Below are 22,470 nucleotides of genomic sequence, written 5' to 3'. Positions count from 1 at the left end.
TCACCCATTTTACACGGGTCCGAGGCATTCTCGGATTCTCCCGTATGGCTCGGTTAAACCGAGCGCGCCCGAACGTCATCATCCCGCTGTCGGATTCTCGCGAGATTCGGATTTTATATAAGCAGCCGCGCGTCGTCGACATTTTTACTCGTGCATTGGAAATGTTAGGGAGAGGACGTGGCTGGCGTCCTCTCCGTTTATTCATTGTTGATGCAAATATTTGTGCTTGCTTATATCTTAATTGTGGGGACTGGGGAGCAGCTGTATATTAATATAGGAGGAGTACAGTGCAGAGTTTTGCTGATCAGTGACCACCAGTTTTATCCGTTCTCTGCCTGAAAAAAACGCTCCATATCTGTGCTCAGTGTGCTGCATATATCTGTGCTCACACTGTTTAATTGTGGGGACTGGGGAGCAGCTGTATTATATAGCAGGAGTACAGTGCAGAGTTTTGCTGACAGTGACCACCAGTATACGTTGTCTGCCTGAAAAACGCTCCATATCTGTGCTCAGTGTGCTGCATATATCTGTGCTCACACTGCTTTATTGTGGGGACTGGGGACCACCAGTATAATATTATATAGGAGGAGTACAGTGCAGAGTTTTGCTGACCAGTGACCACCAGTATACGTTGTCTGCCTGAAAAACACTCCATATCTGTGCTGCATTGTAGACAGTATATAGTAGGAGTACAGTGCATCATTTTGCTGACCACCAGTATATAATATATAGGAGTACGGTACAGAAGGCCACTGCTGTACCTACCTCTGTGTCGTCAAGTATACTATCCATCCATACCTGTGGTGCATTTCAGTTTTGCTCAGTTTCTTGACCACCAGTATATAATATATAGCAGTACGGTACAGTAGGCCACTGCTGTACCTACCTCTGTGTCTTCAAGTATACTATCCATTCATACCTGTGGTGCATTTCAGTTTTGCACAGTTTGCTGACCACCAGTATATAATATATAGCATTACGGTACAGTAGGCCACTGCTCTACCTACCTCTGTGTCGTCAAGTATACTATCCATCCATACCTGTGGTGCATTTCAGTTGTGCGCAGTATATATAGTAGTAGGCCATTGCTATTGATACTGGCATATAATTCCACACATTAAAAAATGGAGAACAAAAATGTGGAGGTTAAAATAGGGAAAGATCAAGATCCACTTCCACCTCGTGCTGAAGCTGCTGCCACTAGTCATGGCCGAGACGATGAAATGCCATCAACGTCGTCTGCCAAGGCCGATGCCCAATGTCATAGTAGAGAGCATGTAAAATCCAAAAAACAAAATGTCAGTAAAATGACCCAAAAATCAAAACTGAAAGTGTCTGATGAGAAGCGTAAACTTGCCAATATGCCATTTACGACACGGAGTGGCAAGGAACGGCTGAGGCCCTGGCCTATGTTCATGGCTAGTGGTTCAGATTCACATGAGGATGGAAGCACTCATCCTCTCGCTAGAAAAATGAAAAGACTTAAGCTGGCAAAAGCACAGCAAAGAACTGTGCGTTCTTCTAAATCACAAATCCCCAAGGAGAGTCCAATTGTGTCGGTTGCGATGCCTGACCTTCCCAACACTGGACGGGAAGAGCTTGCGCCTTCCACCATTTGCACGCCCCCTGCAAGTGCTGGAAGGAGCACCCGCAGTCCAGTTCCTGATAGTCAAATTGAAGATGTCACTGTTGAAGTACACCAGGATGAGGATATGGGTGTTGCTGGTGCTGGGGAGGAAATTGACAAGGAGGATTCTGATGGTGAGGTGGTTTGTTTAAGTCAGGCACCCGGGGAGACACCTGTTGTCCGTGGGACGAATATGGCCATTGACATGCCTGGTCAAAATACAAAAAAAATCAGCTCTTCGGTGTGGAATTATTTCAACACAAATGCGGACAACAGGTGTCAAGCCGTGTGTTGCCTTTGTCAAGCTGTAATAAGTAGGGGTAAGGACGTTAACCACCTAGGAACATCCTCCCTTATACGTCACCTGGACCGCATTCATCAGAAGTCAGTGACAAGTTCAAAAACTTTGGGTGACAGCGGAAGGAGTCCACTGACCACTAAATCCCTTCCTCTTGTAACCAAGCTCCTGCAAACCACACCACCAACTCCCTCAGTGTCAATTTCCTCCTTACACAGGAAAGCCAATAGTCCTGCAGGCCATGTCACTGGCAAGTCTGATGAGTCCTCTCCTGCCTGGGATTCCTCCGATGCATCCTTGAGTGTAACGCCTACTGCTGCTGGCGCTGCTGTTGTTGCTGCTGGGAGTCGATCGTCATCCCAGAGGGGAAGTCGGAAGACCACTTGTACTACTTCCAATAAGCAATTGACTGTCCAACAGTCCTTTGCGAGGAAGATGAAATATCACAGCAGTCATCCTGCTGCAAAGCGGATAACTCAGGCCTTGGCAGCCTGGGCGGTGAGAAACGTGGTTCCGGTATCCACCGTTAATTCAGAGGCAACTAGAGACTTGATTGAGGTACTGTGTCCCCGGTACCAAATACCATCTAGGTTCCATTTCTCTAGGCAGGCGATACCGAAAATGCACACAGAACTCAGAAAAAGAGTCACCAGTGTCCTAAAAAAATGCAGTTGTACCCAATGTCCACTTAACCACGGACATGTGGACAAGTGGAGCAGGGCAGACACAGGACTATAGGACTGTGATAGCCCACTGGGTAGATGTATTGCCTTCCGCAGCAAGAACAGCAGCGGCGGCACCAGTAGCAGCAACTCGCAAACGCCAACTCGTTCCTAGGCAGGCTACGCTTTGTATCACCGCTTTCCAGAAGAGGCACACCGCTGACAATCTCTTACGGAAACTGAGGAAGATCATCGCAGAATGGCTTACCCCAATTGGACTCTCCTGGGGATTTGTGACATCGGACAACGCCAGCAATATTGTGCGTGCATTACATCTGGGCAAATTCCAGCACGTCCCATGTTTTGCACATACCTTGAATTTGGTGGTGCAGAATTCTTTAAAAAACGACAGGGGCGTGCAAGAGATGCTGTCGGTGGCCCGAAGAATTGCGGGCCACTTTCGGCATTCTGCCACCGCGTGCCGAAGACTGGAGCACCACCAAACATTCCTGAACCTGCCCTGCCATCATCTGAAGCAAGAGGTGGTAACGAGGTGGAATTCAACCCTCTATATGCTTCAGAGGATGGAGGAGCAGCAAAAGGCCATTCAAGCCTATACATCTGCCCACGATATAGGCAAAGGAGGGGGAATGCACCTGACTCAAGCGCAGTGGAGAATGATTTCAACGTTGTGCAAGGTTCTGCAACCCTTTGAACTTACCACACGTGAAGTCAGTTCAGACACTGCCAGCCTGAGTCAGGTCATTCCCCTCATCAGGCTTTTGCAGAAGAAGCTGGAGACATTGAAGGAGGAGCTAAAACAGGGCGATTCCGCTAGGCATGTGGGACTTGTGGATGGAGCCCTTAATTCGCTTAACCAGGATTCACGGGTGGTCAATCTGTTGAAATCAGAGCACTACATTTTGGCCACCGTGCTCGATCCTAGATTTAAAACCTACGTTGTATCTCGCTTTCCGGCAGACACAAGTCTGCAGAGGTTCAAAGACCTGCTGGTGAGAAAATTGTCAAGTCAAGCGGAACGTGACTCGTCAACATCTCCTCCTTCACATTCTCCCGCAACTGGGGGTGCGAGGAAAAGGCTAAGAATTCCGAGCCCACCCACTGGCGGTGATGCAGGGCAGTCTGGAGCGAGTGCTGACATCTGGTCCGGACTGAAGGACCTGCCAACGATTACTGACATGTCGTCTACTGTCACTGCATATGATTCTCTCACCATTGAAAGAATGGTGGAGGATTATATGAGTGACCGCATCCAAGTAGGCACGTCAGACAGTTCGTACGTATACTGGCAGGAAAAAGAGGCAATTTGGAGGCCCTTGCACAAACTGGCTTTATTCTACCTAAGTTGCCCTCCCTCCAGTGTGTACTCCGAAAGAGTGTTTAGTGCAGCCGCTCACCTTGTCAGCAATCGTCGTACGAGGTTACTTCCAGAAAATGTGGAGAAGATGATGTTCATCAAAATTATTTATTATCAATTCCTCCGTGGAGACATTCACCAGCAATTGCCTCCAGAAAGTACACAGGGACCTGAGATGGTGGATTCCAGTGGGGACGAATTAATCATCTGTGAGGAGGGGGATGTACACGTTGAAAGGGGTGAGGAATTGGAGGATGATGATGAGGTGGACATCTTGCCTCTGTAGAGCCAGTTTGTGCAAGGAGAGATTGATTGCTTCTTTTTTTGGTGGGGGCCCAAACCAACCAGTCATTTCAGTCACAGTCGTGTGGCAGACCCCGTCGCTGAAATGATGGGTTCGTTAAAGTGTGCATGTCCTGTTTATACAACATAAGGGTGGGTGGGAGGGCCCAAGGACAATTCCATCTTGCACCTCTTTTTTCTTTGCATCATGTGCTGTTTGGGGACAATTTTTTTGAAGTGCCATCCTGCCTGACACTGCAGTGCCACTCCTAGATGGGCCAGGTGTTTGTGTCGGCCACTTGTGTCGCTTAGCTTAGTCACACAGCGACCTTGGTGCGCCTCTTTTTTTCTTTGCATCATGTGCTGTTTGGGGACTATTTTTTTTAAGTGCCATCCTGCCTGACACTGCAGTGCCACTCCTAGATGGGCCAGGTGTTTGTGTCGGCCACTTGTGTCGCTTAGCTTAGCCATCCAGCGACCTCTGTGCAAATTTTAGGACTAAAAATAATATTGTGAGGTGTGAGGTGTTCAGAATAGACTGAAAATGAGTGTAAATTATGGTTAAGCTGTTTTTGAGGGTTTTTTGTAAAAAAACACCCGAATCCAAAACACACCCGAATCCGACAAAAATTTCAGGGAGGTTTTGCCAAAACGCGTCCGAATCCTAAACACGGCCGCAGAACCGAATCCAAAACCAAAACACAAAACCCGAAAAATGTCCGGTGCACATCACTAGTTAGGATGGGTGCTGTCTAGCAGGGGTGGTATTCAGTAACCGGTTGTTGCGATCCTGGCGCACAGTATACCGGAGGCGGAATCCCGACAACCGTCATACCAACACCTTTTCTCCATCTTGGGGGTCCATGACCCCCCTGGAGGGAAAATAGATAGCGTGGCGCATACAGCGCGGTGAGCGCTGCGAGCCCGCAAGGGGCTCATTTGCGTGCGTCCCACTGTCGGCAAGCCGGTGGTCGGGATCCCGGCGCCAGTATGCTGGCGGCCGGGGACCCTGCCGCCGGCAACTCTTACCACACCCGTCTGGCAGGTGCCATTCAAAACATTCATAATTAACAAGGCAGATGCATTAACCTGGAGAAGGCATAAGGAAGTGATAAACCAGTGATAAGTGCAAGGTGATAAAGGCACTAATCAGATCCTAATTGTTAATTTACATATTTGGAGCCGATTGGCTGGTGCATTTATCAACTTGCACATATCACTGGTTTATCACTTTGTTATGCCTTCTCCAGGTTAATAGATCTGCCCCCTAAGGGTTGCTGCTGCCCTGAACAACAAATATTAAGATTAGATAGATAGATAGATAGATAGATAGATAGATAATAGAATTCAATGTGTTTTATATATACATACACAGACAAAAATAACATTCCTGTTTATTTGTTTGTGGTAGGAAAACTGAAAAGCAGATTCTAATCATTTATATTTTATTTGCTTGATGTAGTTATCAGCATCTGTTACTATTGTGTATTCAGTTGGATTATTTGTCCATAAGTGACAACACCAATGTTTGTTTGCACCCCAAACAAAACTTTCATTATTTTAAAGACCTACATAAGATGTTGCTAAAAAAACACCTTTAGTGAGATAACAAATAGAATATTCACAAATTATTTCATTAACGTATGAAAAAATATTTTAATACAGGTAAATGAAGCATCCAGAAAAGGCATGATGTTTATTGGATTTGTAACCAAGCACTTTCATCACACCACAAACACCTTGTTGGAAGTAAAAGGCTTGGAACAAAACAGCAGTAAAAACTATGCTGAGGATGGTTATAAAAATCGGACAGAAGGAACCATGAGTGGACAGTCATCGGAAAGTGGAATAGATGAAGAAATGCATTTAGGAAATGACAGTTTCCAAGACCCAGTATTCTCCGATGAGGGCACATTAACTAAACCAAGGAAAAGTCAAGGTAAATCTAACATTTATTCTTAAAGAATTGTGAAATTTAAATGATTTTTGTGAAATCTCATCAAAGTGACTGATTTAGAGATGTATGCAAATCTTACTGCGTTTTTGTTTACATCGTCTGTGTGATAATCTGCTAATGCCGCAGGAAGTGTCTTGTGCAAATACAGTAGATGCCTCCTGCCGGCTTCTCAAAGGACACAGCAATGGGTTATCTGTGTAGCTGTCAGCAGGGGCAGTTCCAGTACAAAATGACAGGGGGAGCACCATGACAGGGGAAAAGGGACCCTCCTGTAAAAGTGGATGTGGCCTCACAAGAGTCATGGCCTCAAAGGGAATGTCATATCCATTAGTCACACTCTCATTTTTATCATGCTTTCTCACCCACTCACTTTATGCCAGCCTCAGTCCTCACCCACTCTCCAGCTCGTGCCATCCTTTGTCTCCTTACTCCCCTCAGGAGTGACATAGTGACAGGAAGGAGGTGCGATTGGCAGTAAGTGACATGGAGAGGGTGACGGGGAGAGGCAGTGGGTGAAGCCAGGGAAGGGCAGTGGGTGACGCCAGGGAGAAGGTGACAGGCGGTGGGTGAGAGGGAGAGGGTGTCAGTTAATTTTCCTCATAGGTCTTAAGTGCAGGAAGAATGAGGGGATATTGGGAGCAGTCAGAGGTCAGTGCCTCTGAGACACAGGGAGCAGTCAGGGGCATAGGGAGCAGTCAAAGGTATGTCAGGGACATAGGGATCAACAGAGCCAGATTTAGACCTCTTGGGGCCATAGGCAAGATACCGGCATGGAGACTCCCTTCCCCAAACAATACATAGCACAATATTTTCCATAATACCCTAACTAGGGGTATGCGCCGGGCCAAGCGCCTAATTCAGATCTGATCGCAGCAACAAATTTGTTAGCAGATGGGCAAAGCTATGAGCACTGCAGGGGAGGCAGATATAACATGTGCAGAGAGAGTTAAATTTGGGTGGGGTGTGTTCAAACTGAAATCTAAATTGCAGTGTAAAAATAAAGCAGCCAGTATTTACCCTGCACAGAAACAAAATAACCCACCCAAATCTAACTCTCTCTGCACATGTTAATGTTATATCTGCCCCCCCTGCAGTGCACATGGTTTTGCCCAACTGCTAAAAAATTTCCTGCTGCGATCAACTTGGAATTACCCCCATGGTTTTGCCCATCTGCTCATTGCTGACAAATTTGCTGCTATCAACAGGTCTGAATTAGGCCCCACATCTTGGGTTTTGGGTTTGGTTTTTGGATCTGTTTCTCCTTCGTGTTTTGGATCTGGATTGGTTTTGGCAAATCTGCCCTTGCGGGTTTTGGTTTTGTATTTTTTTTTATTTTTAGAAAAATAATAAAATCCGCTACAATTACAGAATTTTGGCCGGTTTTTGTTCCTACAGTATTATTAACCTCAATGACAGAGCAGCCGCACAAACACATGGCAGTTATTTCTGTTTAATTTTTTTTTACAAATTAGTAATGTATTGGCAATAACCAATCGAACCAACTCACAAGTACTATCAATAGAAAACAATCCAACACAGAAATTTCCTGAGACTCGGGTGTAGAATATCATTGCTCTAAAGTACTTAGCAAACAGAAAAGAAAAAAAACAACGAAACCATGTGTAAAATAACAACAGCAGACATTGATGCCCTCTACACCAGTGCACATGCCCCCAGCACATGCCTATTCTCAGTGCCCAGTCTGTACCTCCCTCCTGGGGGCCCTGGGTCACTGTTGACTGGCACCCTGTGCCCATGTAAAGCCCCGATCAATCAGTCTTTTTGTTGAGCAGCTACCCAAAATCTCCCCAATCACAAAAAACAGCATTCCGTATCTGCATAGTACAGTGCGGAATACTTTGGGACACACAGTTATATATTGACAAGGTTACAGTGCTGGCCAGATACAGCGCTGGTCGGATACAGTGCAGGTCAGACACAGTGCGGGTTACAGTGCAGGTTGGATACAGAGTGGATACAGAGTGGATACAGGTTGGATACAGAGTGTAGGCAGTGCCGTAACTAGACATTTTGGCGCTGTGTGCAAGAAACTGTATCGGCGCCTTCCCTTTATGTAAAATAGGGGCAGTGTGCGCCGCAGGCGCATGTGAAAAATATAGATGGCTTCATGGAGAAGGGGTGTGGCCACAAAATAATACCAATTCATATTACGGTGCATAGTACGGTGCATCCATTATTCAAATTACGCCGCACAGTAGCGCCACTACACCAGGTAGAGCCCCTTTAACACATTAGGGCAGACAGTGTCCCCCTTTTTTCACACATTACGGCAGACAGCATCCCCTTTTTACACATTACGGCAGACAGCGTCCCCTTTTCACACATTACGGCAGACAGCATCCCCTTTTTACACATTACGGCAGACAGCGTCCCCTTTTCACACATTACGGCAGACAGCGCCCCCTTTTGTACACATTATGGCAGACAGCGTCCCCTTTTCACACATTACGGCAGACAGCGCCCCCCTTTTTACACATTATGGAGGACAGCGTCCCCTTTTTACACATTATGGCTGACAGTCCCCCTTTTTACACATTATGGCAGGTGGAGCCCCCTTTTACTCATTACGGCAGGCAGAGCACCTTACAGCCCCCCTACCCTTAGGCTGTAATGTAGTGTAGTGTAGTGTAGTGTAGTGTAGTGTAGTGTAGTGTAGTGTACTTTAGTTTAATGTAATGTAGTGTAGAGTGTGGGCAGCCACTTACATGATTTTTCCTTCTTCCTGTGGCTGTGCTGCTGCCGGCTCCTGACCCAGCGCTCCCTCTGTACACTGCACTGCAGGACAAGAGAGGGGGCGGGCCACGGGAGCGCTGTACATGGGGGCCGATGGAGGAGGGGCCTTATGAGCACAGTACATAGGGACCAAGAGAGGGGGCGGGCCACAGGAGCGCAGTAGACAGGGACGGGCAGTGGGAGCGCAGGCGGGATATGCGCTCTAACTAGGTGTGCACTGTGGGCAATGCCCCTTCTGCACACACCTAGTTACAGCACTGAGTGTAGGTCATATACAGTGCAGGTAGATACAGGGCAGGTCGGATACAGTGTAGGTTGAATTCATTGTAGGTTGTATATACTGTAGCGCAGTGCGAGTTGGATACAGTGTGGGTCAGATACAGTGCAGGTTACAGTGCGGGTTGGATACAGTGCAGGTCAGGGTGCGGGTTGGATATAGTGCAAGTTACAGTGCTGGTTGGATACAGTGCACGTTGGCTACAGTACAAAGGGGGTAATTCAGAGTTAATCGCTCGCTAGCAGTTTTTAGCAGCCGTGCAAACACATAGTCGCCGCCCACAGGGGAGTGTATTTTCACTTTGCAGGAGTGATAACACATTTTGTGCAAAACAAGACCAGCCCTGTAGTTACTTATCCTGTGCGATGATTGCTGCGACGAGTGACATGGTAATGACGTCAGATACCTGCCCAGCAAACGCCCGGCCATGCCTGCGTTTTTCCAAACACTCCCAGAAAACGGTCAGTTGCCACCCAGAAACGCCCTCTTCCTGTCAATCTCCTTGCAATCGGCTGTGCGATTGGAATCGTTGCTAGAACCAGTGCAAAACCACAAAGGACTTTGTATCTGTACGACGCGCGTGCGCATTGCGGTGCATACGCATGTGAAGATTAGCCGTTTTTTCACTGATTGCTACGCAGCAAACAACAGCAGCTAGTGATCAACTCGGAATGACCCCCAAGGTCGGATACAGTGCAGGCCGGATACAGGACCCTATTCAGTAAGGATTGCAAATTCTGCTTTTTAGCTGAATTTGCAATCCTTTTGCTCACATGCTGGGAGCCGCCCATCGCGGGGCAAGGCCGCCCAGCATGCTAACCGCCGCACCCCCTATGTGAACAAGCTGAAATTGCAGTGTGACAGTGTTCACAGAAATTGTGGATGCCTCCTGCCCACGCAGTCTGGCTGCGATGGCAGGAGGCCTGCCACCATCTTTTTGATGAGAGCAGCTGCATGTGACATCTTTCATCGGTCCTGATCACGCCCACGCCATGCCCTTCGTTCGGCCCACCATACTTCTGTTTCCCCACCACGCCCCGCAACGCTCTGTCTCCACCTTCAGGGGCAAACGCAGGATTTTTAGAGGGGGGTATCCAGATATATATATATATATATATATATATATATATATATATATATATATATAGATAGAATATATATAAGACCTGTCTCGCGCTGATACTATATGGAGCTGCACCTTAGGGAAAATACCCCCTGTTAGATGGGGTATAATGGTTATGAACAGAAAAAAGAGTGTTTCCCCAGGGAGCTAGTGATTTTAATCGGTATGTCAACAAATTAAACACATATAATAAAATAGTCCTAAAAAATAAAAAATAGACTTATTTATTTTTAAATAAAACACAGTATGATATGAACTGTATCACATTAAATCAAAAATTGACAATCCATGTTCCATACATATAATGATGTTGGTAACAATTCAATTCACTCATATGCATGCAGCAGCCAGAAGTATTGCTAACAGTGTAGAGGCACGATTACGATTTTCTGTCCACTATATAGTGGGAAGCTGCTTTAAGAGCTGTCCTTATTATCATTGGTCTCACTACTATTGCCATTAGAAATCAACTTACCAAGTGGGAATCATTAAACAAACATAGAATGTGCCATATTGAATATTCGGCTAAAGAGATGTTTCATATGGTGTAATCGAGTTCGATACCACTTTTTAAGTGTTTTTACCTACCTATTGAAGACACATTAAGTCACTTGTCCATACTGTGATTTTTGATTGTAAATAAAATACCCCTGATGAAGTCTGTAAGACGAAACGCGTTGGGTTAAGACAGCGATTTTGTCATTTCTTCAAGGAAGATCAATTGTATACTCACATATGAGTGAATTGAATTGTTACCAACATCATTATATGTATGGAACATGGATTGTCAATTTTTGATTTAATGTGATACAGTTCATATCATACTGTGTTTTATTTAAAAATAAATAAGTCTATTTTTTATTTTTTATGACTATTTTATTATATGTGTTTAATTTGTTGACATACCGATTAAAATCACTAGCTCCCTGGGGAAACACTCTTTTTTTCTATATAATATATATAGTGACACTCAGAGACTTGATAAAGTGCAAAAAGGTGCTGTTTATTGATATAAACAGCAACTTTTTGCAGTTTATCAAATGTATTGATATTTTTGGTGTCATTACTCCATGGAGGGCACCGGAGCAAGTATATTCTGCTGATGAGCATAGAGTGAGATTGAGAGAGCCCACAGAGAGTCAGTGCAGGGGAGACAGAGAGAGAGAGAGAGAGAGAGAGAGAGAGAGAGAGAGAGAGAGAGAGAGAGAGAGACATGGGAAGAGAGAGAGAGAGAGAGAGACATGGGGAGGAAGAGAGGCAAAGAAAGAGAGAGAGAGAGAGACACATAGGGAGGGTGAGAGAGACATGGTGAGAGAGAGACATGGGAAGAGAGGGAGAAAGAGACATGGGGAGAGAGACATGCAAAAGGAGGAAGTGAAAGAGAGAGAGAGAGAGAGACATGTGGAAGGAGGGAGAGAGACATGGGGAGGAAGGAAGAAAGAGAGAAAAAGAAAGAAAGAAAGAAAAGATACATGGGGAGGGAGGGAGAAAGAAAGAAAGAGAAAGAAAGAAAGAAAGAGAGAGACATGGGAAGGGAGGGAGAAATAGAAACGTGGGGAGGGAGACATGGGGAGGAAGGGAGAGAGACATGGGGATGAAGGGAGCGAGAAAGAGAGAGAGAGGGAGGGAGAAAGAGAGACATTGGGAGGGAGGGAGAAAGAGACATGGGCAGAGCCGGATTAAGACTATAGGGGGTACAGGGCACTTCAGACAATTGGGCCCCCAATAAAGAGGCAGGCAGATAAAATTATATACACATGGCGGAGGAAGGGAAGAGGGGACGGGGGAATTGGGTGAGAGGGGGGATGCAGGGTGGGAGGAGGACATAATGGGGTGAGGGACAGAGGAATGGGGCATGCTGGGTGGGAGAGGATGCAGGGTAGGAGAGGGACATATTGGGGATTGGGACACTGGGTGGGAGAGGGGCACCAGGTGGGAGGGGGGATGCAGGGTGTGAATAGGACATATTAGGGAGAGAGGAAGAGGGGGGACACAGGATGGGAGAGGGGCAGCGGGTAAGAAGGGGTGTGCAGGGTGAGAGAGGATGCATGGTGAGAGGAGGGTGTGCAAGGTGGGAGAAGATACGGTGAGAGGGGTGTGTGCATGGTTAGAGAGGACACAGGGTGAGAGGAGGTTGTGGAGGGTGAGAGAGGACACAGGGTGAGAGGGGGGTGTGCAGGGTGAGAGGTGGTTGTGCAGGGTGAGAGAGGATGCAGGGTGAGAGGGGGGTGTGCAGGGTGAGAGGATGCAGGGTGAGAGGGGGTTGTGCAGGGCGGGAGTGAGGGAAAGCAGGGTGAGAGAGGACGCAGGGTGAGAGGGGGGTGTGCAGGGTGAGAGAGGAGTGTGCAGGGTGAGAGGCGTGTGTGCAAGGTGAGAGGGGACGCAGGGTGAGAGGAGGTGTGCGGGGTGGGAGAGGAGGCAGGGTGAGAGGGGGGGGTGTATGTTGGGAGAGGACGCAGGGTGAGAGGGGTGTGTGTAGGGTGAGAGGGGGTTGTGGAGGGTGAGAGAGGACGCAGAGTGAGAGGGGGGGGTGCAGGGTGAGGAGGTTGTGCAGGGCGGGAGTGAGAGGGGACGCAGGGTGAGAGGGGGTGTGCAGGGTGAGAGAGGACGCCGGGTGAGATAGGGGTGTGCAGGGTGAGAGAGGGCACAGGGTGAGAGGGGTGTGTGCAAGGTGAAAGGGGACGCAGGGTGAGAGAGGAGGCAGGGTGAGAGGGGGTTGTGCAGGGTGATAGAGGGGTGAGAGGGGACGCAGGGTGAGAGGGGGTGTGCAGGGTGAGAGAGGACGCAGAGTGATAGAGGGGTGAGAGGGGATGCAGGGTGAGAGGGGGTGTGCAGGGTGGGAGAGGAGGCAGGGTCAGATGGGAATGTGCAGGGTGGGAGAGGAACATATTTGATGATTTTGATTTAACATTAAAGCCTACCAGTAGGTGCACTGCGTGGCTCCAGTGGCGGCAGGAACCGGGTGCACCATGCATCCGACGTGGGATCCTGGTGGCGGCAGGAACAAGAACAGGGAGCACCCCACGTTGTAGCCCCGCGCTGCCAGGAACAGCTCCTGGGCGCACACCATGTGGGAGCCCGGCGGCAGCAGGGACAAGAGCCGGGTGTATCACACGTGGGCACCCGGTGGGTCTCCGGCAGGGTTGGGAGCAGAATCTATAAGTGCAGCAGGCTGGTCACTTCCTCCGCCTCCTGCTGCGCTCAGCTGTCTTGTCTTCTATGCGGCGCCGGCAGCAACGAGCCTGCCTACCAGTGCCACGGGGATCAGGGAGCGTTGCAGATCGGATCAGTAAAGATCCGACCTGTGGCGGATGGTAGGGGGCCCTTTTAGAAAGGGGGGCCTGGGGTACCCCAGGGAACCCCGCCTTAATCCGGCTCTGTACATGGGGAGGAAGGAAGAAAGAGACCTGGTTAGAGAAACACATGGAGAGAGAGAGAGACATGACGAGAGAGCATCACTGGGCATCACTGCGTGCATCACTGCCCCCCCCCCCCTTCTCCACAGACAGAACTGACACCATCCCGCCCCCCCCTCCAAGACAGACAGCATAGGCACCATTATCATTCCCCGCCCAACACCCCCTCCATAGACAGCGCACAAGGACCATTATTCCACCCCTCACACACATACAGACAGACAGGCCGTGATCATTCTAAACCCCACCGCCCGTCCTCCTCCCCTCCCATTCCCGCTAGTCCAAGGCCATAATTTAATACAGAGAACGCGCCCGCACACAGCATATCAAACACATCGCGCTGCAGCAGAATCACCTCTCATCTCTGAAGCCACACCAGTCCACACGAGAACAGCCTGCCTGAGAGGAGCTGCTCACTCACTACATGTCAGCAGCCAGCCACAACGGAGGCAGCTGCTGCAGCCACTGTGGGGAGCTACACTGCCTGGGGGCGAGCTCCGGCGGACCGTACTATATTAAATAAATTTAAAAAATCGGTAAGCTTTTGACCGATAGATCGGCGGCCAGGGGGGTTTCTAGGTACTCGGAAACCCCCCCTGCGTATGACCTTGGAAATGGAGCATTGCTGCCCCCCTCCCGCCCCGCAAATGCCTCTGCCTGATTGATGGGCCCTGCGCATGCACCCTCATCATCATTGTAATGTTTGTGGTTGGATCACCAATTGCGATCCAACCTGAATGAGCTCCACAGTGCGGGATACAGTTCGGGTCAGATACAGTGCAAGTCGCAGTGCGGATTGTATACAGTGTACTGTAGGTTACAGTGCGTGTCGGATACAGTGTGGAATACAGTGTGGTTTGGATACATTGCAGTTTACAGTGTGGGTCGGATATAGGGGCTAATTCAGACTGTATCGCTGCAGCGATTGCAGTCTGAATCTTTATGTGGAGTGCGCACGCGCAGCGGCCGCACCACACGTGCGCACCCCGGCAGCCCAGTGAGGTGCTATAAGCATCTCTGGGCTGCGAACGCCTCTGCCTCATTGACAGGCAGAGGCGGTCATGGGGCGGGAGGGGTGTTAGAACGCCGTTGGCGAGGTGCGGTCCAGACAATGGAGGCGTGTGTGGACCGTTGGGTGGGCGGGTCGTGGCAGCTACGTGACGTCACACGCAGCCGCTGCGACCCGGGATGCGGTGGGTAGCTCCCTAATACCCTAACCCAAACCGCTACACCAACGTTAATACCCTAGTCCAATCTAAATCTAAAAAAATTATAAAAAGCCTTTTTTTTTTTGTGTCAAGCTTTTTCACCATGTTGACCTTGTCCATGTCGACTTTTGACCTAAGTACTGTCAGCGTATTATCAGGATACCAGTGTAATACCCGAACCCCACCTATGCCACACAGTAGTGTCCCTTATTCACATTACACCATACAGTAGTACCAGTGGCGGAACTATCGAATGGTGGGCCCAGGTGCAACAATATGCATTAGGCCCCCACACCCACATGGGATGCAGTTATGTGACTGGCGGTTGGGAGACCACCGGTCACTATACCGATGCCAGAATCCCACCAAGTGGAAAGCCCTACAGTCGGCATGCCAACTTACAGGGACTATTCCCACTCGGTGTCCACACACCCATAGAGTGGGAATAGAACCAATGGTGAATGTAGCGAGCCACTGAGTCAGGGGCTTCGTTGCGCTTGCCAAACTGGCAATCTAAACACCGGGATCCTGGCGTTGGTATGGTGACCGGTGGTATCCCAACCGCAGGTCACCCATACCCAACCCACCCCCACGATAGCTATTCCACAATACGTATGCATCACGGCATACCTAATGAGAGCCACTGTACAGAAGAGTACTACTGGGTAAAAGGGACTGGTTAATTCCGGACAGCAGCAGCTTTGAAATCAGATACCCACCTGCTGCCTCTCAGAGCTCCACCTCCAATCTTTGCAAAGCGTAGCACGACCCCCACACAGCAACATGTATCAACCCACCCCTGCTGATTATACAGTGAGCAGAAAGCTCTGAACGCTGCCTGACCAAGCTGAGCTCAATCATAACAGTAATGAGTTGGCCGTGGTAAGCGCAGATCTGTCCCAAAATCCCAGTGGCCCAATCCACCCTCCCCCTCTGCCTCCGCACCAGCCTCCCCTATCCGCTGACCCCATACATCCCCTGCATTTCCTCCCCTCCCAAAACAAGTGCATTAATCAGCCCATTAAACCAATAAGGTTCCTTGCCCGCCCAGTCCCAGCCATGCCTGCTTAGGGGCATACTCTGGAGAGTCCTCTCCGGCAGCAATGGGCAGTTTCACTGTACTGGTCTCTGGCAGATGCTTTTTAACTGTGCTGCTGCTAGGAGTGCTGACGCAAGAGCTAGATCAGAGCAGCTCTGACCAGGGTGCCCTGGAAACCAGGGGGCCTGGGGTACTCACCACCTGTGACCCGCCATTAGTCCGGCTCTGCTCCCCAGCGCCCAAGCAGAGCACAGACAGAGGAATGGGGCGGAGCGGAGAGGAGTGAGCGGCACCTCCTCTTCCCTCCGGCCGAGTCCAGACTGCAGAGCAAGTTCGGCGTTACATTACTAGATAGAGACCGTAACACCGAACTTGCTCTGCAGTCAGGACTCGGCCGGGAGGGAAGAGGAAGTGCCGCTCTCCCCTCTCCGCTTCCAACTTGAAACAGCGCAGCGCCGACCGCAGTATATGAGTCAGTGTGACTCTTTGTTATGCTGGCGGCTATGGGCCCCTTCAAAGCGTTGGGCCCCTGTGCAATGCACTGGCTGCACTTGCACTAGTTCCGCCACTGAGTAGTACCCCTTAAACACATTATACCACACAGTAGTACTTCTTAAACACATTATGCCACACAATAAAGCTCCTTTATACACTGGCTCACTGCGCTCGCCATGCAGCGGGTTCAGGACACCCATGAGTGGGAATATTCCCGGTGTGTCGGCATGCTGACAATCGGCATAGCCAGCGATTGGGATCCCAGTGTCAGCATCCTGACCGTCAGGATCACAACCGCATCCCAAAATAATGGCATGAAATAATAATGTCATGAAGCCCGAGACTTATCGTGAAATGTGGGATTGTGTATTGGGGCTATATTATTTACACAGTGAAAACCTGTCTCCTACACAAGGGCCCTCATTCCGAGTTGATCGCTCGCTGGCTAGTTTTAGCAGCCGTGCAAACGCTATGCCGCCGCCCACTGGGGAGTGTATGGTAGCTTAGCAGAAGTGTGAACGCATGTGCAGCCGAGTTCTGCAAAAGCAGTTTGTGCAGTTTCTGAGTAGCTCTGAACCTACTCAGTGCTTGCGATCACTTCAGCCTATTCATGTCCGGATTTGACGTCATACATCCGCCCAGTGAACGGCCAGCCACGCCTACGTTTTTTCAGACACGCCTGCGTTTTTCCAAACACTCCCTGAAAACGGTCAGTTGACACCCAGAAAGGCCCCCCTTCCTGTCAATCTTCTTCCGCCCGTCAGTGCTACTGAAAACTTTGCTAGAACCTGTGCACAACCATAAAAGCCTTTGTACCCGTATGTCACGCGTGCGCATTGCGGTGCATACGCATGCGCAGAAATGCAGATTGACGGCAGCTAGCGATCAACTCAGTTTGACCCCCAATGGCCCATAACCTTGCAGAAAAACACACACACACACACACTATATGTACTCGGCACTCCGGTAATAATTTGTAGATCGTACCTGGTGCCTTCTCATACAAAGCTGTTTGTTTCACTCTGCGGTTTTTCAACAAGAACAGGACATCACCCCGTTACTAGCAGCAACGTTTCGGTTTTTATTAAACTGTCATCAGGCTTACACAAAAAATACAAACAATGCTCTTACCTATATCACCTTCAAACACCATGTGCAAACAGGTCCCAGGCCATTCAGAAGCCTGAACTCCAGCTGACATCATTAACTGAGGACCACAAGTGCAATAGAAACTAATTAACCCTTCACCAACCAAAAATACATTACTCCAGCAAAACATGATTTTCAGGCATGGAGAGATGATATTCAAAATAGTCCGACTGGATGATTACAAACATAACACATGGCACTGCTGATATAGAACAATAATAAACAATCACATAAAAATAGATCACAGAAAACTAGAAAAAGATAAACATTCATTTAAACCAGTGGTTCTCAAACTCGGTCCTCAGGACCCCACACAGTGCATGTTTTGCAGGTAACCCAGCAAGTGCACAGGTGTATTAATTACTCACTGACACATTTTAAAAGGTCCACAGGTGGAGCTAATTATTTCACTTGTGATTCTGTGAGGAGACCTGCAAGACATGCACCGTGTGGGGTCCTGAGGACCGAGTTTGAGAACCTGTGATTTAAACAATGGGGTGCTATGGTGTTTAAATAATGGATCCAGCGTGTTTCACATTGCAATAGTAATTTATACCTGTCTCCTCGTCTCCTGCTCTTCGGAATATGGTCAATCATTTTGTATCTGAGACTTGACAGATTATGTCCCGCAGATACAAAATGCTTGGCCACCGGTTCTCAGAATTTCTACCCTCAATGGCCAATTTAATAGAGCTCCTGTGTTGTGCCATGTGCTCCCTGAATGTACATTTAGTCTTTCCTACATAAAATAGCCAGCAAGGGCACTTAATGTAATAGACCACATATCTGGTGGTACATGTAAGACAATGTGAGATCTGAATTACCTTGCCGGACTGTGAATGACAAAAGGAGCTACCTACATCTAAATAGATGCACGTAGTGCATCCCAAACACCTGTAATTCCCAGGTTTCTTAAGGCCCCTACACATTGGCCAAGCTGCCCGACGGCGGATACGGCCGACGGGCGACCCGGCGGCGGAGGGTCAGTGACGGGGGGAGTGAAGTTTCTTCACTCCCACCGTCACCCGGCTGCATTGAAGTGCAGGCAAATATGGACGAGATTGTCCATATTGGCCTGCATGTACAGCCAACGGGGGACCAGCGATGAGCGAGCGCGGGGCCGCGCATCGTTCATCGCTGGAGACTCCACACTCAAAGATATGAACGGTATCTCGTTCATTTATGAACGAGACCGTTCATATCTTTGACTGATGTCGGCCAGTGTGTAGGGCCTAAAAGTCAGGAAGTTAGTAGGATTGGAAGTGGTAAATTCTGATATATCTGAGTGCACCAACATGTCTCGTAAATTGCGTCTCTATAATAGCAGGGAAGTAAGCGTTTATGTGCCAAAGATTTAAGTTCCGGATCCGTCTGGACCACTGGCCAAATCTTCTTGGCCCTAGAACTTATTGCCTTACTAGCTGTGGTATATTTATTAACAAACACCATACTCTTTTGGGCATCCTTATTACTACTGTTAGTAATAGATTTAATTTGCGGTTCCGCTAGAGCTTGTTGTTTAGCTTGCTGTAATAGTTTTATAGAGTAACCACGTTGGAGAAATTTACTAATCATGAAATCCATCTGTCTTAATTCATCACTTGGATCACTACAGATACGGTGCACTCGCAGTAACTGCGAGAATGGGAGACCTTTTTTGAGGGGCTCAGGGTGGTGGCTTGAAGCCAATAAATAATTATTGCGATCAGTTGGTTTCTTGTAAAGAGAGGTACTAAAGCCCATTGTAGTTAAACTAACATTAACATCCAAAAAGTGAATATCTTCTTTCTGAATATCGAATGTAAACTTAATGTTTGGATCACATGTATTAATATCATCCATCATATTGATGAAATCCTCCCTGGTGCCTGTCCACAAAAGGAAAAGGTCACCAATATAGTGACAGAACAACAGTATATGACTACTATATTCCGGCTTTGAGAAAAATAATGTTGTTCTAGATCAAACATAAACGCATTGGCGTACGCAAGGGCCACAGGGGACCCCATCGCGCAGCCAAGCGTTTGTAAGTAATAACATTTGTCAAAGAGAAAATAATGTGTCAGAACCATGCTTAATAAATTAATAAACACATCCGTAACAGGACCCTTGTATAATGTATCATTATCATCAATCAATTTTCTTACAGCCACTATACCCCTTGTATGCGGGATATTGGTATATAAGCTGACTACAGTATGTCTGCAGTACAAAGCCAGCATTCACCCTCAGGTATACATAAAGGTGGTCATTCCGAGTTGTTCGCTCTGTAATTTTCTTCGCATCGCAGCGATTTTCCGCTAATTGCGCATGTGCAATGTTCGCACTGCGATTGCGCCAAGTAAATTTGCTATGAAGATTGGTATTTTACTCACGGCATTACAAGGTTTTTTCTTCGTTCTGGAGATCGTAGTGTGATTGACAGGAAGTGGGTGTTTCTGGGCGGAAACTGGCTGTTTTATGGGAGTGTGTGAAAAAACGCTACCGTTTCTGGGAAAAACGCGGGAGTGGCTGGAGAAACGGAGGAGTGTCTGGGCGAACGCTGGGTGGGTTTGTGACGTCAGACCAGGAACGACAAGCACTGAACTGATCGCACTGGAAGAGTAAGTCTCGAGCTACTCAGAAACTGCACAGAGAAATCTTTTCGCAATATTGCGAATCTTTCGTTCGCAATTTTAATAAGCTAAGATTCATTCCCAGTAGGCGGCGGCTTAGCGTGTGCAATGCTGCTAAAAGCAGCTTGCGAGCGAACAACTCGGAATGAGGGCCAAAGTTCTTAATTTTTCCAAAAAAGCAAAAGTGTCCTTTAAATAAGTCCCTTGACTCTGTATTAAAGGTTGCAAATAAAAGTCTAAGAGCTTCGATACTTGATAGAATAACGAGTCCCGTGCCGCGATGATCGGGCGGCCAGGAGGTTTCGTAATACTCTTGTGTAGCTTAGGTATTAAATAAAAGACTGGGACCAATGGTGCTTTAACCATTAATGCTCTAATAATGTCCTGATCCATCGCTCCATTTTTCAATGCTTCTTGAAGTAGCGAATTAAGTGCCGCAGCGTAATCATCCGTGGGATCCTTATTAAGCTTTAAATATACCTCAGGATCAGATAATTTTTACCTTGTCTTTCACATTGACGTCCCCTTTGTGTTCGTCCTCGGGGAGTGCGTTGCGTTGTGCTCTGGTTTTGATCCCTAAAGGGATTGTGCCTTTATTTGCATTCTTGCTAGTAGTTGAGACCTCAGAGTCACTTGAGAAGTAGCACTTGAACCTTCTGTCTCCAAGAGGAATCTGCGTTGCTTGCCACGATATCTTTGACGAAAGGGTTTGAATCTAGAATTTTGAGGGTTAGAAAAGTTGTAAACACGATTTTCTTCATAATCAGATCGCTCCTGTATTTATCGGTCTGTGTCTTAAGTTTCTCTAACCACTCGTTGGTGTCGGTACTCAGTATCGCCAAGCAGGACGCTTCCAAATCTTTGATTTTAGCATGAACATTTAATTCACGAGTGAATTCTTCTATGACCAGAAGTATTAGGTCAAATGAGGCCTTATTAAGGACTGCCGCCCATCTTACGAGACATTTTGGTACACTCAGATATATCAGAATTTACCACTTCCAATCCTACTAACTTCCTGACTAAAGGTGGGTACACACTATTAGATATATCTGCAGATCAATTGATCTGCAGATATATCTATGTACGGATCGGGCAGTGTGCTGTGCATACACACAGCCCGATCCGTCGGGAGACTGACGTCATGAACTGGGCGCCGCCCGCCCAGTTCACCTATCAATCACCGCCGGCCGCCGCAGCATGTGTACGGGCGGTCGGACGACCGCCCCGTACACACACAGCGACGGGCCAATATATCGTTAGATATATTGGCTGTCGGCTGTGCTGCGCGGCCGACGCGATACGTCTGTGAACGACGGAGTTCACAGACGTATCGCCCGTACACACTGGCCGACGGTCCCGCGATGTATCGGCCGTTCAAGAGAACGGCCGATACATCGACCAGTGTGTACGGGCCTTAAGAAACCTGGGAATTACAGGTGTTTGGGATGCACTACGTGCATCTATTTAGATGTAGGTAGCTCCTTTTGTCATCCACAGTCCGGCAAGGTAATTCAGATCTCACATTGGGGGTCATTCAGAGTTGTTTGCTCGTTGCCGATTTTCGCTATGCTGCGATTTGTTGCTAACTGCGCATGCGCATGGTACACAGAGTGCATGCGCTAAGTTATTTTACACAAAACTTAGTAGATTTGCTGGTGTTCGAGCGACGATTTTCAGTCGCACTGCTGATCGGTGAATGATTGACAGGAAAGGGGCGTTTCTGGGTGGTAACTGAGCGTTTTCAGGGAGTGTGCTAAAAACGCAGGTGTGCCAGGTAAAAACGCAGGAGTGGCTGGAGAAATGGGGGAGTGGCTGGCCGAACGTAGGGCGTGTTTGTGACGTCAAACCAGGAACTAAACGGACTGAGCTGATCGCAAACTGTGAGTAGGTCTCGAGCTACTCAGAAACTGCAAAGAATTATTTAGTAGCAGTTCTGCTAATCTTTCGTTCGCAATTCTGCTAAGCTAAGATACACTCCCAGAGGGCGGCGACCTAGCGTGTGCAATGCTGCTAAAAGCAGCTAGCGAGCGAACAACTCGGAATGACCCCCCTTGTCTTACATGTACCACCAGATATGTGGTCTATTACATTAAGTGCCCTTGCGAGCTGTTTTATGTAGGAAAGACCAAATGTACATTCAGGGAGCGCATGGCACAACACAGGAGCTCTATGAAATTGGCCATTGAG

The 22,470-nt window shown here is 48.2% G+C and overlaps 1 protein-coding gene across 3 annotated transcripts in view; it reads left to right on the top strand.

Annotated features, from left to right (window-relative positions):
* RFTN2 (raftlin family member 2) overlaps positions 1-22,470 on the top strand; it is a 362,340-nt gene that overhangs the window by 207,309 nt on the left and 132,561 nt on the right. For all 3 annotated transcript variants that reach the window (XM_063934130.1, XM_063934131.1, XM_063934132.1), the window contains one exon: positions 5,913-6,186. In XM_063934130.1, the coding sequence (XP_063790200.1) occupies positions 5,913-6,186 (274 nt within the window). The remainder of the gene's footprint in view (positions 1-5,912; positions 6,187-22,470) is intronic.

This window comes from Pseudophryne corroboree, chromosome 7 (genome assembly GCF_028390025.1).
Source record: "Pseudophryne corroboree isolate aPseCor3 chromosome 7, aPseCor3.hap2, whole genome shotgun sequence".
Lineage (NCBI taxonomy): Eukaryota > Metazoa > Chordata > Amphibia > Anura > Myobatrachidae > Pseudophryne > Pseudophryne corroboree.
This window is presented reverse-complemented; position numbering and strand designations above follow the sequence as displayed.